This window comes from Mobula birostris, chromosome 18 (assembly GCF_030028105.1).
Source record: "Mobula birostris isolate sMobBir1 chromosome 18, sMobBir1.hap1, whole genome shotgun sequence".
Lineage (NCBI taxonomy): Eukaryota > Metazoa > Chordata > Chondrichthyes > Myliobatiformes > Myliobatidae > Mobula > Mobula birostris.
This window is the reverse complement of record NC_092387.1, coordinates 56,291,444-56,308,866: the sequence shown is the minus strand read 5'-3', so window position 1 is coordinate 56,308,866 and position 17,423 is coordinate 56,291,444. Positions and strand designations below refer to the sequence as shown.

General features: G+C 46.9%; 1 protein-coding gene across 2 annotated transcripts in view; it reads right to left on the bottom strand.

Annotated features, from left to right (window-relative positions):
- Positions 1–2,344: 2,344 nt before the first annotated feature.
- LOC140211854 (AT-rich interactive domain-containing protein 3B-like) overlaps positions 2,345–17,423 on the bottom strand; it is a 250,075-nt gene continuing 234,996 nt past the window's right edge. For both annotated transcript variants that reach the window (XM_072282029.1, XM_072282030.1), the window contains 3 exons: positions 15,214–15,465; positions 6,574–6,663; positions 2,345–3,394 (listed from right to left, as the gene is read on the bottom strand). In XM_072282029.1, coding sequence (XP_072138130.1) covers positions 3,255–3,394; positions 6,574–6,663; positions 15,214–15,465 — 482 coding nt within the window. In that variant the 3' untranslated portion in view covers positions 2,345–3,254. The remainder of the gene's footprint in view (positions 3,395–6,573; positions 6,664–15,213; positions 15,466–17,423) is intronic.

Genomic DNA, 17,423 nt, shown 5'->3' with positions numbered 1-17,423 from the left:
GGAGTCACCACTGGTCTAGGGTGAGGGAGGGAGGAAGCCATGAGAAACAGGAATCAGTACCTGTTGGATACTAGCTGAGGTACACCATGCACACCCGTAATACCTGTTGGGTATTAGCTGAGGTACACCATGCACACCTGTAATACCTGTTGGATATGAGCTGAGGTACACCATGCACACCCGTAATACCTGTTAGATATTAGCTGAGGTACACCAAGCACACCGGTAATACCTGTTGGAAATTACCTGTGGTAAACCACTCACCCTCAACACTGGCACAGGCCCCTCCCCTCCCACACACACTGCATATACCACAGAGACAAAATACATATATTCTGCATCCATACACACACATATTGTGTATGCATGCACACACTTCATACACACAAGCAGATCCTGTGTATATATACACACCAGACACAACACAGACACACCATGCGTGCATACAAATGCACAACACACACACACACACTGCATATACCATGGAAAAAGCATATGTATGCTTTGCATACACACACGATATGTTCATATATGCACATTGACATACATCAGCCACACACACACACTCACTCCGATGTAGTGGAAGGTGATGCCACGATCCACACTGTGACTGCGCCACACTGACAGACCTGCTCATCTGCAGGCTGCTCGTGCTGGATCACCGCATCCAGTAACTCCTCCCTGTGTCGGGTATTCCATCTGTCGGCTTATGCCATCCCAACTAGCACCAAATTAAAGCCGCGGAATGTGCTGGGATTGTGATGGATGTACAAACAAGGACAACCTTATTAGGTTCTGATTTACGTTCTTCCTCCCACCCCGCCCATGACTTTTTGATGAAAGAGCCCTGCATTTTGCTAGCACCTTTCACAACTTCAGGCTGTCAAAGCACCTTGCCAGCAATCAAGTACTTTTGAAGTGCATTAACAAATCGTATAGACATTCAGTTGCTGTCTGTCGGGGCTCTCTCAGCAAGGGGGAGTACTGGAAGTAAATCCATCAAGTTTAAGTTAAGAATAGGGAAGCAATTGATGGAAATTATTGACCGGTTCCTTCCACTGGCCAATCCTACTGAGGCTCCAAACCTGAACCAAGGATGCAATTGGGAGAGGAATTTAATACGCATTATTAATTGTCTTATTTACTTTCGGTATCTGACTGGATTGAGATTATTTTCCTTGAGCTGCCTCCCTGCAAAATTTTGCCATGGTGGCCAGTGTAACTCCATGGACCCCCACCCCACCCCGGATCCACGTGAACTCGGGCTGTCTAACTCAGTGTCTGCTGCTAGGGGTCACGTAACTGCCCCAGGCACTGCCCTGCCCCAACCTGAGATCATTCCTGTAGCAGGAATTACTGCAGAATGCAACTTTTTTTTAACGATAAGTGCCACATCACGATTAAAATAAGAGAAGGTGGGGAAGTTGGGGGGGGGGGGTGGTCTCACAACACTTTCACCGTACACACTCCAAGTACATATTTCACCCCTGCATCTCTGACACCAATACTCACTCGATGGGATATCCCCTACAATTCGATTCAAACACACTCTCTGCTCATCGACCTTCTCCACTCCTCTGCACCCCAACCCAGTAAAATAAACTTCAAAGAAACACGCCGTAACTCCTGCATTAGATCAGCATTAAGTGCACTGGTTCAGATGATCCTGGGCAGATAGGTGCCTGGATCCACGGGGGACCCATAGCTGGCCTATAAGCCTCCCGCACTCCTCCTGCCACAGGAGGGCTAGTCCGGGAAGGGGGTGCAAACTGTTAGCGTTGGTCCTCTTCTGGATCCCTAATGTAGTGGGCACCAAAGCCCTTGATTTCCATGGCCCTGACCTCAGGATGACCCCTGGCATTCCTTGTGAGTAGCGCTCACTGCTGTAACAGTAGAAGTTCAGCTGCCATTTTTATGCACAGCAAGCTCCCACGAGGATCTATGTGACGGTGGCCAGATTATCTGTTTGGCTGACGTTGACATGTGTGGGCCAGGGAACCAGGAAGCAGCCTGCCCTCCCCCTTCTCATCACAATAAGGTCGTGGGATCTTCGATGACCAACTGACAGGGCTTTGGTTGAAAGATCGCACTGTTGACAGGGCAGCCGTTTCTTGGTACCGCACTAGGGGGCCCACCTAGACTTTTCTACTGAAGTCTCTGGGGTGGGGCTTGCAGCTATGACTCTGAAGCAAAAGCACCATGCACTGAGCTGCAGTTGGAAGCCGTGGGCAAGACTGGATCTGGTAAGTGTGGGGCACTGAAGCCCACAGCCCCTCCCCTCCCCCCTCCCAGCCAAGGCTCGACACCCTTTAAGAGTTAGTGTTCTTAAACCATCACCCTCAAAGTAAGAATCTGCTGGAGGAACTCAGCAGGTCGAGCAGCATCTGTGAGAAGGAAGAAGCTGTCGACATTTCCGGTCATTGCGGATACGTCTCCTCCCTCGGACGATGTCCGACCTGCTGAGATACTCCAGCAGATTGCTTGTTGCTCCAGACTCTAGCACTTGCCGTCTCTTGTGTCCTCATGGTGACTCCCATCACAATGAATATATTATAAGCACACAAAAAACTTGGCGCTACTCACAGTTCTTAAGGAATTGACCATAGCTCATGAGACTCATTCTCACCTGGGACTGCCTCCTTTTTGAATCTGTAGCCAACAAAGGATAGACTGTCACATTGTGAATCACTCATATCACTGGGCTGCATATTTGTATAATAATATATTAATATTCTTGAGTGTGCACGCATTTCCAGTCAGCTGTTACTATTATCAGTTCTTTATAAAGGGGACAGCCTATATACAGGTGTCACACTGCACTTACAGCTTCCCACCAGTGTTGGCGCTGTGGCCCAACCACAACCCAAGGATGCAGGGGCAGGGTGACAAATTGGCATAAACTATTCCCATTAGAAAACCAGGCCGAGGAACTGATAATGGTTTTACAGGTCTGAGGTCAGGAAGTTACATCTGCACACCCAGGTCCAATTAACTCTTGCCCTCTGACCCCGAAGGCAACACCAGGTTTTGACAGCCAGGAGATGGGCAATATATTCTAAAATTAATAGTCTTGTAGGTTCCTTGAGCTGGAAAGATCTGTGCAATCATTTACTGGCTTGGTTTTTCTTTTTTTTTCTCTCTCCTTTGTTTCTGCAATTCTCATTTTCTTTCTTAAATTCCCTGCCTTCTTAAGATTTTAGAAAAATACAATCGAGACGAGTCCTTTTCCTGACGCAGCGATCGGATGCCCGCCCTCAGGGGGAGCCGCTGGTGGAGGGCTCAGCTGAGGCAGGGCCCTTGACGGAGGTAGGACTGGTGGTACTCTGCGAGGCAGGAGTACTACTGCTGGGTCCAGCAATTACATGGACGGTGGGTCGCTGGGCAAACAGGACTCCTGAAAGAGGAAAAGAGTTTGTTTTTAGTCTACCACAATTATGCAAGAAGACTGAACAGTGCATGAGAGGAACTGGCCCTCAATCTTTGTGTCAACTTAGACTAAATCTCTTCTGCCTGAACACGAACTATATCCAAAAGTCAAAAAGTCAGAGGCAAATTTGTTATCAAACTATGTGTATGTGTTACCATATACAGCCTTGAGATCCTTGTTCAGGACAATAAAGAAATACAATAGAATTGGTGGAAAACCATACAAAAATAAACTGACAAACAACCAATGAAAGCAAATAATGAAAAATATAAATTAATACTGAGAATATGAGCTATAGAGTCCCTGAAAGTGAGTCTATTCATTGTTGAGGTGAGTGAAGTTATTCATGCTGGTTCAAGAGGTGATGATTGTAGGGTAAAACGGGAAGAAGATGGCAGCCTCTCCGGTGACATCTGTCATCTGCCAAGTAGGGGACCGTGCGCAATCCTGATTTGATGGAGACAGATGTGAGTGCATAGTGGAACATCTGGAAAACTTCTGAAATGTCTGCTTTGCTACCGCTGCTACTGTGTGGTAACCGGAATCTCTGGAGCTGAAGGCCCCGAAATCTTCAGCTTTGCGTGTTTCAGCGGCCGGAGAGAGGTCGAAGGCGCTCAGCAGAGGATGGCGCTCGGGAGGCTGTATCGGAAGCTCAGAATTTTCGGACGGATGGACTCAGGGTCGGCTGCTTCCAAGGTATCAGCAAGTTGATGGTGCCTGGAGGTTTATGGCAGGGAGTTTCTCCCTTTTGCCGCCTGCTATCGGGGACTCGGGAGTTGATCGACTCGGGACTTTGAGTATTTTTTTTACTGTGCCCATGGACTGTTCTTCATCAAATTATGGTATTGTTTTGCACTGCTGTAACTATATGTCATAATTATGTGGTTTTGTCAGTGTTAGTCTTTGGTCTGTCTTGTTTTTTTGTGATATCACATCGGAGAAACATTGGATCATTTGTTAATGCATATATGCATTTCAAAATGACAATAAAAGAGGACTGAGTGGTCTCATAATCTAATCTAATAACTTCTTGAACCTGGTGGTGTGGGACCTCCTGTCTGATGGTAGCAGTGAGAAGAGAGCGTGGTCTGGATGGTGGGGGTCCTTGATGATGGATGCTGCTTCTTTGTGGCAGCACTCCACATAGATGTGCTCAATGGTGGGCAAGGCTTTGCCTTGATGGAGTGGGCTGTGCCCACTACTTTTTGTAGTCTTGTCCACTCCCTGCGTATTCCTGTGTCTATCTAACAGCTTCTTAAATGCCTCTATTGTGCCTACTTCCGCCAGTAACCCTGGCAGTCTATTCCAGGCACCCACCACTCTCTGTGTGAAAAAATAATCACAGCACATTTCCTTTAAACGTTACCTCTCTGATATTAAATGTGTGTCCTCTAGTATTCAATATTTCTACGCTTAGAAAAGAATTCTATCGATGCCTCTGACTCAGAGACGAGAGTGTGATCCTTGGAGTCACATGGGGAGGAAAGAAACAGCACAACATCAATCTGGTTAGAGGAGGAATAGAGGCGGAAAATGGTCGCTATACAGCAGAGACCGGTTGGGCCGAATGGCCTGTACCCATACAGTTTCTCCAAATCATAAGGGAGTTTTTGAGATCAGTCTGGCTTCTTTCTCTTGAGCCTCCCCACACCATGTCTCAGGGAGGTTTTCTCACTGATTTGTCTGAAAGTACCAGAGTTGATTCTCACCCTGTAAGGTCCCCAGAGAGTTTCCCCAGGAATAAAATGCATCCTAAAGGAACTCCCCCAGGTTTCCAGTGCTACCAAATCTCCAGGTCTGCCGAGAGCCTCCAGGATTAAAATCCAAGACTCCTGGACCCAGAGCAATAAAAATGGAGTCACAGAGTCATTCTGCACGGAAACAGGCCCTTCGGCCCAACCTGCCCATGCTCAACTATACTAGTCCCATTTACCTGTGTTCTACTCACATTGCTTGAAACCCATCCTATCCCTGTACCTGGCAAAATAGCTACTAAATGTAGTTAGTGCACCTGTCCCAACCACTTCCTTTGACAGCTCATTCCACACACATACCACCCTTTGTGTAAAAAATTACCCATCAGCTTCCTCATAAATTTCTCCCTTCTCACCTCAGAACTATGTCCTCTAGTTCCTGATTCCCCAACCTTAAGAAAAAGACTGTATGCATTCACCCCACCTAAACCCCATTCATAGCTTTATACATGGTATATTTCAACGTACATGTGACAAATAGAGCTGATCTTATCTTAATATTACTCTGAGATCTCAGGACTAACTTAGGACACACACTTCCAAGTATGATGTCCTAGCCTGCCCAATCTCATCCTATAACCCATCCCATTGAGTCCCGGTAATATTCTTGAAAATCATTTTAGATAAAATAAAGCTGCCCTTTTTATTTTTAGTTTTTCTTGAACCTGGTTCTTCGTTGGCTGTCACTGACAGTTTAGAAGAAAGAGATACCCATTTCATTGACGGGCAAGAATGCTCTAACCAGGGGACAGAGATCCTGCTTCCATTCTGAGACAGCAGAAAATGGTGAATTGCTGGGATGGACACCAATTGTGTCACGACGTAAAAACCTTCCATCCCAACGTATAAACTCAAATGTCAGTCTCCCTGCAGCAGCGCTAACCCACAGAAGATTATCAGGAGTGGGAATTTTCCCGTATCTATAACAAATGCTCTGCTCCCTGGATGTGCAATTTAAATAAAAACAGGCATTTTGTTTGGAAATCCAAATTCAGAATCAGGATCAGGTTTAATATCATCGGCACAGGTCGTGAAATTTGTTGTCCTTGTGGCAGTGGTACAATGCAATACATAATAATAGAAAAAATGTGAATTACAGTAGATATATAGTTAAATTAAATAAGTAGTACAAAAATAACAAAGTAGTGAGGTAATGTTCATGGGTTCAATGTCCATTCAGAAATCAGATGGCAGAGGGGAAGAAGCTGTCCCTGAATTGGTGAGTGCGTACCTTCAGACTCCTGTACCTCCTTCCCGATGGTAGCAGTGAGAACAAGGCATGACCTGGGTGATGAGGGTCCTCAGAATAATCAACAATTTATTAATGAACATGCTCATTCTTTCAGCATCAGGAGGCCTGTCTGGTCGGGATCAGGAAGAGAAGGTGCCTACCTGTGTAGAGAGTGCCGTTAATCTCAATAGACATGTTGATGCTGCTGATGCCGTTTGTTGACAAGTTCAAGGCCAGCTCCTGTCGATCATCTGTAGAAGGAATCACACAGCACATTGGTTAGAGCACATGTGGGTGGATAGGGTGGTGGAGAAGGCACTGGGTACGATTGCCTTCATAGACCCAGGCACTGACTATACAGAGCGTGGATGTCATGATGCACTAGTATAAAACAACTCCTTTCTCACCCCCACCCACCACCTCTCCCCTTTATGCCCGCCGTCTTGCCTCCTCTCCACTCTCAGTCCTTGGTCGGGGTTTCGACCCGAAGAGCCAACAATTCCTTTCCTCCCACAGATGCTGCTCAGCCCACTGAGTTCCTCCAGCAGATTGTTTAACAGCACAAAAACATTCCCAGCAGCCCAGCACCCACTATCGACCAGTCCCTCACAGTAATCCAGTGACAGGTCTCACTTTTGCCATTTTCACTGCCCCCAGATCCTACCCCGCTCTATACACTGGCCTCAACTTAGAGCAGTAACGTCCCCACACACTGGGATGTGGGAGGAAGCTGGAGCACCCGGAGGAAATCATGGAACTCACTGGAAACTAGAGCATGCTGGGAAACCCACCAGGTCACAGGGATAGCGTGCGAACTCTACACGTGAAGTGGCTCACAGAGCAATGCCATTCCCCGCTGATATTCCTTCGCACCTCATCAATTCCCCGGCCACCTCCATCGATCAGGGAGCAAGGCGAGCGTGCAAAGTTCATCACCGGCAGCAATCACGTCCCGGGTCACCGAAGCTGTCAGCTAGCGGCTCGACCTGCTGCGTTACCCTGCAGTTACTCACCCACAGCACCTCTCAGATCCTTGACCTTCAGCACAGGAAGGACAGCAGCAAGTCCAAGATTGGGCAGCACGGTAATGCAGTGGTTGGTGTAACACCATTATGGCGCAGCGATTTGGGTTCAATTCCGCCACTGCTTGTAAGGAGTTTGTACGTTCTCCCCGTGCCCACATGGGTCCCCTCCAGGTGCTCCCTATTCCTCTCACATTCCAAAGACGTACCGGTTAGGTTAATTGGTTACGTGTGTAATTGGGCGGCGTGGGCTCGTTAGGCCGGAAAGGCCTGTTACCGTGCTTATCAATCAATCAGTCGATAACTAAATGAAAAAAAAACACTACCACCTCCAGGTGCCTCCACTGTCACTGGGTCTAAATGCTGGAACCCCCTTCCCAATGGGGCTGTGGGAGCACCTTCACCAGAAGTACTGCTGTGGTAAAAGGAGGAAGCTCACCACCACAGGCTCAACGGCAATCAGGACTGGGCAATAAACGCTGGTCTTGGCAGTGACATCCTGTAAAGATGTTACTGAGCACGTAACCCCTGACCCCTCCTCCACAGACTGGTTACCCTGACATTTTGACATTTTGGTGCTTCCCAGACCAACAATTTTGCCGCCAACGCTGAGGGCACAGTGATGAGGTTTAGACTGATGATCGAACTCAACCGTTCTTCACATCAAAGACCTCGCAGGGCAACTCTTCGCTGGCAGTCTAGGACAGTAACACATAACCAAGGCAGGGAGCACAAGTGAAGTCAGGTCTGCCCTGTGTGATAAGACAGAAATGACAGGAGTGGTCAGGCCAGTAGCCTACCATCACTGCAAGACTTGCATGTATCCGGGGCAAAGAATCAGGGAGGAAAAATCATTGAGGACATTACCCACCTGCAAATTGTATTTTCCAAAAGCCCCCTTCCGGAAAGCATAATAGAGTGATTAAAACAAAGACCACACCATTTTAAAAGTTTCTTCCCCCGGGCAGTTAATCTGATCAAACATTCTAGTTAGCTCCCCACCATCCCCTTCTACCCGTTACCCCCCAACACTGCACTGTAAACACCTTAAACCACTTTTTATAATACTGTTTACATTGTAAATACATGCTGGTATCTACGTGTAAGGGGTTTCTTCTTTTATGTTACTGCGAATGCTAACAAAATAGCTTCTTTGTTATGTTATAATAAAAATGGCTTTTCTGTAATAATAACTGCAATGTAAGGAGTTCTCTCTCTCTCTGCTTGTTTGGCTTATATTATTGATAAGAGAGAATGAGCCAATTGGGATAGATGTTATTTTCTTGTGTGTCTGTAAGCTATTGTTTTGGGGCAGAAGGCGCTATGGGGACAGGGAGAAGAGATGCGATGCTATAAGCTGGTCGACGGGACGGACCCCGAGCGGGAGTCTGAGGCCCAGGGTCTTCAGCGAGGAGAGGAGACGAGGACAAACTGGTCGACCACCGTGGTTGGTCCCAGGCGGTGGGTCGAGGTGGTCGGAGGGGATTGAATGGTGGAAAGAAGACTCCGTTAATTGAGCTCCAATTGTTGGGCACGAAGTGGTTGAACTTTGGTAAGTTTGGCGCCTTTTACTTTCCTTTTATATTTTATCTCTATTCATTACATAGTTCCAGTAAGATCTATAAATTGTAATCATTTAATCGCATATGGTGTATTGTCTGTTATTTGGCAGGGTGGGGGTACATCACACAGCATCCACGCAAACTCGATTATCCAGTTTGACGGGGCTGAAGGCTGCTCCCCCTAGACGAAAGCGAGCTGAGCGAGCCTGAGGCTTACCAGGGGGTAGATACGTATTTACGCACTTTATTCATATCTGTAATTTAACCTCTAAGTTTATGAGGTTTATTTTTAAGTATATAATCCTTCATTTTTAATATAATTCTTTGTTCTTTATAACAACTTAATGTTGTCTTTTGCTGCCCCTGACCAAGACAGCACAGCAAATTCCTAAAACATGTAAATGTAGATGGTGAATAGAGTTGATCCTTAATCCTGTGTACAGACTCTGGGTCCATAAATACACAGGTACATGTACATACATACAAATGTTAGGCACATAGCCCACATTCATTTCCAGTCAATGTATCAGCTGTTCACTAATGTAGAGAAGCTTGTACTGCAAGTACTGACACCAGCCTTGCCGTATCCAAACAACCCTCGCCCCGTACAGAGACAGGCTAAACCATGGATGCGAGGGTGAACGAACTCTGGGCTGGCGGAGTGGAGCAGCATTCAGAACCGTTGTCTCACAGTGTTGGAGACTCAGGTTCAATCCTGACCTTGGGTGTTGTCCGTGTTGAGTTTTCACGTAACCCTTGTGACTGCCGGGTGCTCTGGAGTCCTCAGACATTTCAAAGACATTGGTAGGGTAATTGGCCATTGTAAATAGTAGTCATAGTCATACTTTATTGATCCTGGGGGAAATTGGTTTTCGTTACAGTTGCACCATAAATAATTAAATAGTAATAAAACCATAAATAATTAAATAGTAATATGTAAATTATGCCAGGAAATAAGTCCAGGACCAGCCTAATGGCTCAGGGTGTCTGACCCTCCAAGGGAGGAGTTGTAAAGTTTGATGGCCACAGGCAGGAATGACTTCCTATGACACTCTGTGTTGCATCTCGGTGGAATGAGTCTCTGGCTGAATGTACTCCTGTGCCCAACCAGTCCATTATGTAGTGGATGGGAGACATTGTCCAAGATGGCATGCAACTTGGACAGCATCCTCTTTTCAGACACCACCGTCAAGACAGTCCAGTTCCATCTCCACAACATCACTGGCCTTACGAATGAGTCTGTTGATTCTGTTGGTGTCTGCTACCCTCAGCCTGCTGCCCCAGCACACAACAGCAAACATGATCGCACTGGCCACCACAGACTCGTAGAACATCCTCAGCATCGTGCGACAGATGTTAAAGGACCTCAGTCTCCTCAGGAAATAGAGACGGCTCTGACCCTTCTTGTAGACAGCCTCAGTGTTCTTTGACCAGTCCAGTTTATTGTCAATTCGTATCCCCAGGTATTTGTAATCCTCCATCATGTCCACACTGACCCCCTGGATGGAAACAGGGGTCACCGGTGCCTTAGCCCTCCTCAGGCTCACCACCAGCTCGTTAGTCTTTTTCACATTAAGCTGCAGATAATTCTGCTCACACCGTGTGACAAAGTTTCCTACCGTAGTCTTGTACTCAGCCGCATCTCCCTTGCGGATGCATCCAACTATGGCAGAGTCATCAGAAAACTTCTGAAGATGACAAGACTCTGTGCAGTAGTTGAAGTCCGAGGTGTAAATGGTGAAGAGAAAGGGAGACAAGACAGTCCCCTGTGGAGCCCCAGTGCTGCTGATCACTCTGTCGGACACACAGTGTTGCAAGCACACATACTGTGGTTTCTGTGGAAATAACCCCCAATGTGCAGAATTTGGGGGGGGGGGTAAAGTTGATAGGAATGTGTAGAGAATAGTGTAAACTGGCGTTTAGATGAAGGACTCTGTATCTCTCCATGTCTCTGTTTCCATGTGCAGACAGGACCAATTACCTGCACCTCACAAACATTCCACAGGGTGGCAGTAAAGCTTCACCAGGCTTTGAACAACCTCACTGACTGTGCCACTCAATCTCGCTGCTCCTGCTTCTCTCGGGACAGTCCCTCGCTCCCCTTTGGAGGACGGCATCACAACGATGACTTCCCTTTCACAGAGCTTTTAAACAAAACAACGGGTCCTGAGGCACTTTTGGTGGGAGTGTCTGCCAACCGTTTAGAGCTGCTTGGCAATAGCTTTTAAGGGTGAATTTAACAGAAGGAATAGGGAATTTCTGGATCTTAGGGCCTAGATTGGTGAAGGGAGGACAAACCAGGGTAGGAATTATGCAGTGAGTGGTAGGCCCATGAGGGGAGCAGTAGACCAGAGGGATCTGGGAATACAGATCCATAATTCCTTGAAATTACGGATCGTAGGGAGTTGACACACTGGCCTTCAGAAATCGAGAGTACTGAGTACAGGAGTTGGGATGTTATGTAGAAGTTGTGTAAAATGCTGGTGAGGCCACATTTGGAGTATTGTGTGCTATTCCGGTCACCTACCTACAGGGAAGACAAAAATAAGACTGAAAAAGTACAGAAATAAATCACAAGGATGTTGCTGTGACTTCAGGAACTAAGTCATAGGACTTAATTGCCCAGACCGTTGGAGAATGAGGGGAGATTTGACAAGAGGTATACAAAATTATGACAGTTATAGATAAGGAAAAACCAAGCATGCTTTTTCCACTGAGGTTGGGTGAGACGACAACTAGAGGTCAGTTGTTTAGGGTGAAAGGTGAAATATTTAAGGGGAACCTGCGGGGGAACTTCTTCATTCAAACAGTGGTGTGAGCGAAGAGCAGGCTGCCAGCAGAAGTGGTGGATACGGGCTTGATTGCAACATTTAAGTAAAGTTGGGTAAGTATGGTACATGGATGGGAGGGGTATGGAGGACTACGGTCCAGGTGTGGGTCGATGGGATCAGGCAGGATAACAGTTTGGAAGGGTCTCGATGGATGAGAGGGCTTTGTTCTGGACCGCAGTCCTCTATGACTCTACGGCACGGATGCCAATGCTGGTGTGACGGACCAGAGTCTGGAACTGATACGTGAAAGCAAAGTTTGCGTGGATTGCCCACATTCTCTCTGTGGCTGTGTGGCTTACCCCGGGTGCTCTGGTTTCATCCTACATCCTAAAGACGTGGGCTGCTAGGCTAATTGGCCACCGTCAATGGGATTAACGTGGGATCCGTGTAAGTGGGTGTCTCTCTATAATTTAGCATGGAACCAAGTCTTCTGTCTGGTATCTGAAAGTCGGCATGGGAAAATGATGGGCTGAAGGGCCTGTTTCTGTACCATGTGACTCTATAACATCCATAACCCGTTTGTCTTGTAAATTAGTTCTGCAATCTCATAAAATAATATTAATTGCAACACGTACATTGAAACCTACATGAAATGCCTCGTCTGCATTGATTAACATAGTCTGTGGATGTGCTAGGGGCAGCCCACAAGTATCAGCACCAAGACAGCATGCCCACAATTTACTAATCCTAACCCGTACATCTTCGGAATGCGGAGTGCCCAGAAGAAATCCATGTTCACAGGGAGAATACATAAACAATGGCGAGAATCGAACTTCGACCAGTGATCACGGCGCCTTAAGGGTTGCGCTAACTATTACTGGGGCACCCGTCTTAATCCCACTTGAAGAGCTGAACGAGCCTCAGATAGGCAGAGCAGTGCTCCCACAGAGCTACAACCACGAGGCTTGTACTGATTTAGGATTACCTGGTCTCCTTCGTGGATGCACTTTAAATCTTATTTGTGTCACTTATCATGTTAAAGGAAGCGAGTGCTGTCTGGCCTACATTCTGTGACTAGGCTGGCATCTGAAGCCACTGGGTTGTCAGGGGACCTAAGGTCAGTGACTAAGTCTGGTCAAATCCCAAAGCCAAAGTAAGCATGTGATTCTGTTTTACAGTGTACAGCAGGGCTACAGGGCAGATTGTTTTATGGCACTCAAGGTGCTGTGTAAGTTAGTTGTTCAACGGGGAATAAGAGCTTGTATTATTGTTGGCTGTAGTCCAAGGGTTGAGGTTTTTATTGCATTGTTAGAGCAATAAGTCTGTAGACTTTTATCACTTGGATACTGCAAGCTCAGGGCACAGGCAGAGTTTCAAGTGGAGAAGTCCAAGGTTGGGACCTTCATTGGTTGCGTGGTTCAGAGTTCCAGTGGGCAACCTCTGTGCCTCCAAGGAGCAATATTAACTTTGTCTTCCTATTTCAGTATAAACTCCTGATGTCTGCTCTTTTGTGGCTCTGTGGGAATGCTTTGCTGCCATACTATCCATCTTATTCCATTTTCACCTTTCACCCTTAACCTATGGCCTCTTCTTCTAGTCCCACCCAGACTCAGTGGAAAAAGCCTACTTGAGAATATTGGCCCATATTTACTGTGATTGATACAGCTCTCAATGCTCTGATAGAATTTAGAGCAACACACATAAAATGCTGTAGGAACAACAGGTCAGGCAGCATTGGTGGAGGAGAATAAACAGCTGATATTGCAAGATATTAAGTCTGGGTATCCTCCAAGCTCATGGCATGATCATTGATTTCTCTAATGTCTGGTAATTTCTTCCCCACACCTTCCCTCGCTTTCCATTCTCGTTCCCCTCTCACCCCTTTTCTTCTCACCTTACTTTGGTTCCCCTCTCCCACTGTCCTCCCCTAACAGATTCTCTCTTCCACCAATCACCCTGCAGCTCCAAACTTCATCTCCCTCCCCCACCCATCCATCTTCCCCCTCACCCGGTCTCATCCATCACCCGCCAGCTTGAACACCTTTCCCTCCCTGCCACCTTCATATTCTGGCATCTGCCTCGTTCCTTTTCAATTCCGATGAAGGGTCTTGGCCCAAAACATCAACTATTTATTCCTTTGCCTAGATGCTGCCTGACTTGCTGAGTTCCTCCAGCATTTTCTGTGTGCTGCTCAAGCCATTCCAGCATATGCAGAATCTCTTGTGTTTAACATTTCACATTTCACATGTGTCCATCTCTAAGTCATCTGCTTTTTATTTGCCCACCCAGTCCAAGACAGTGAAATGAGAGACAGCAGACGCTGGAATTTGGAGCAGGAGACGATCTGCTGAAGGAACTCAGCAGGCCTAACAGCATTCGTGGTGGGGGAAGGAATTAGAACACAGAAAAAGCAAGTTCGTTCACCACCTCTGCGCCTGCCATTATTTTATCCACCTTGATGAGGTCACCTCTTCATGCTTCTGCACTCCAAAGAATAAAGCCCACACTGCACTGGAGGCGGTGTAATGTGGCGTCCATGCTCGGTTGAGGGCTGGCCTCTCCCATTGGTGCTGCCCCGGGTGTTCGATCAGTGACAAGCTGGATTGCGTGTCTGTGTGTGTTTGTCTGCGGACTGCTGGGAACTGCACCATCAATTTGCGGAGCACGTCACTCAGGGACTAAGGCTATGTATAGTTTTTTTTTGCGTCACTATGCTTTTTTGCTTGCTTTTTGAATGTGCCGTGTGTTTTGCACCTTGGTCCCAGAGGAACACTGTTTTGTTTGGCTAGGTTCACGTGTGGTTGAATGATAATTAAACTTGAATTTGATTTGATACTGTTCTATTTCTTTGTTCTAACAAACTGCAGATGCTGGAACCTTTCCAACCAACGACCAGCAGGTCATGCAGCATCTGTTGTGGCGAGGAATTGTCGACGTTTCAGGTCCTGAGGCAGCATCTCGACCTGAAACGTCGACAGTTCCCTTTCCCCCCGAACGGACGCTGCTCGACCCACCGAGTTCCCGCAGCGGACTGTCTGTTGCAACTCGTCCAGGCTGCAACGGACGGGACCGAGGAGCCGACGTCCCCAGTACCCTGGGGAGGGGTGAGAGATTAAAAAAGATTAGCTTTATTTGTCACATGTCGACTGAAACGTGTGTACAGTGAAAGGTGTTATTTGTGTCAATGACCAACACAGTCCAAAGATTGTGCTAGGCAGTCTGCAAGTGGCAGGAACATAGCACGCACTCACTCAACCCAGTAACCCTTACCCTTACGTCGATGGACTGTGGGAGAAAACCAGAGCGCCTGGAAGAAACCCACGCAGTCATGGGGACAACATACAAACTCCTTACAGACAATAGTGGGGATTGAACCCGGGTCACTTGCTCCGTAGAGCGATATGCTACCCCTGGGTGTCCAACGAGCCTGAAGCAGGGGGTCTCACCTTTCCCGTTGATCTTGATGCTCATGGGCATGTGAGTTGCCATGGCGAACAGGTTCTGCTGCAGGGCCTGCTGCATCAGACGCTGCTGCTCCTCTGAGTACCGTGCCAGCTTTTTCTCCGGGGGCTCCCCGCTCTCCAGCTTCTCCCTCAGCTGCTCCAGGGTGATGGCCTGTGCGGCGGAATGGTGGCCCCCCAGAGCCAATGGGATGTGGACGCGGCTCGGGGTGAGGGAGCAGGTAGCTGTGACATCCTCTGGATACGGAGAGGAGGGAGACAGAAAAGAGGTGAAGGTCAAATCAGGCGGCACAGTTCCTGAGAATGGCTATCCTCAATTACAGAGCTCACATGATTGGCTATTTCCATTACTGGGCTCACGTGATTGGCTATCCTCAATTACAGAGCTCACGTAATTGGCTATTTCCATTACAGAGCTCACATGATCGACTATCCTCAATTACAGAGCTCACGTGATTTACTGTCCTCAATTACAGAGCTCACGTGATTGGCTATTTCCATTAAAGTGCCCACGTCATTGGCTTTTCTCCATTAGAGGGCTCACAAGATTGGCTTTTTCCCCATTAGAGAAATCATGTGACTGGTTATCTTCCATTATAGGTCTAATATGACTGGCTTTCCCTATCACAGCGCTCATGTGATTGGCCATCCTCCATTACAAGGCTCAAGTGATTGGCTATTCCCCATTACAGCTCTCATGTGATTGGTATTACAGAGCTCATGTGTGGCTATTCCCTGTTACAGCGTTCATGTGATTGGTTATTCTTTATTAAAGAGCTCATGTGATTGGTTAGCCTTCATCAAAAACCTCTCATGATTGTTTACAGAACTCACGTCTTTGGATATCCTCCATAACATAGCTCACGTGATAGGCCACTTTCTTACACAGCCCACGAATTATAGACAGCCCTTTAACAAACTGTTTGTGATTGGTCATATCCCATACACAGCTCACATGACAGACCATCCTCCTTTTACAGACCAAGTATTACAGACAACTCTCTAACACACTACCCACCATTGCTCAGCTCATGTGATTGGCTAGCTTTCACTACACACATGATTGGCTATTATCCAATAGACAGCTTGTGTGATTGGTTACATTTTCTTCCGCGCCTAACTTGATAGCCCACAGACATTGGCGGGTGGGCAGCACTGTTACTCCACAGACAGATGACCAAAAGCTTTCTCCAGAGAGCTGAGCCCCAAACGATGGAAGACTTTGTGGGGAGGAGTTGCTTTCCCATATATCCTCTCCTATCCCAGAAACCAGGCCTAAGATGGATCTAATTCTGAAGAATATTAGTGTGCTAATGGAAAAGTACTGAAAACTCTGGAAATAAATTGCCCTACTCAGTAGAAAAGCACTATGGACTAGCTCTTGTAAACATGGATTTTATTCAGATTGGTTCTTTTGCATTAATATCCTGTTTTGAACAGGCATTTTCTTCATGGTCTGGTAATATTTATATAATCTCTGTACTGTGTGTTGTCTGAACCTACATACCTGTGATATAGCTGCGAGTTGCACCTGTCGCGCATTGCATTTACGCACTTGACAATGGGCATTTGAGGCTTTGGGGCAGTGCTCACTGGGGTTTAGAAGAATAAGGAGGGGGATTTCATTAAAATCAACTTAATATTGAAAGGCCTAGATAGAGTGGATGTGGAGACGTTACCTATAGTGGGAGAGCCTTGGACCACAGGACACAGCCTCAGAATGCAGGGATATCAATTTAGGACAAAGATGAGGACAAATTTCTTTAGCCAGAGAGTCTGAGCCTCAAGTGATGACTGACTTGTTCATTGAAGCATATGAGATAATGGAAAATAAAGACTTTTCATTTTTTTGTATGGTCCATGTTTACCAACCTGACACTCTACTTCTAACAGTACATGACCCTGGAGTACACAGAGCACTTTTCCTATTCCCAGATTCACCTCTCATGCAAGGCAGCTATCAATGATGAAATTCACCACCACTGTCAGTACACCAACACAACCTTTGGCTGCCTGAGGATCAACATCTCAGACCTGACGGCCAATCCATGGACAATGGACAACTGTGATCTCTGTCCCTCCCAGATGCTTCTGAGAGCTGGACTATCCAAGTGGAAAGCATGGATCACCAGGCTCATGGACAGCATCTACCTCCATTATAATAGGACTATTAAATGGTTCCCTAGCAGGATAAG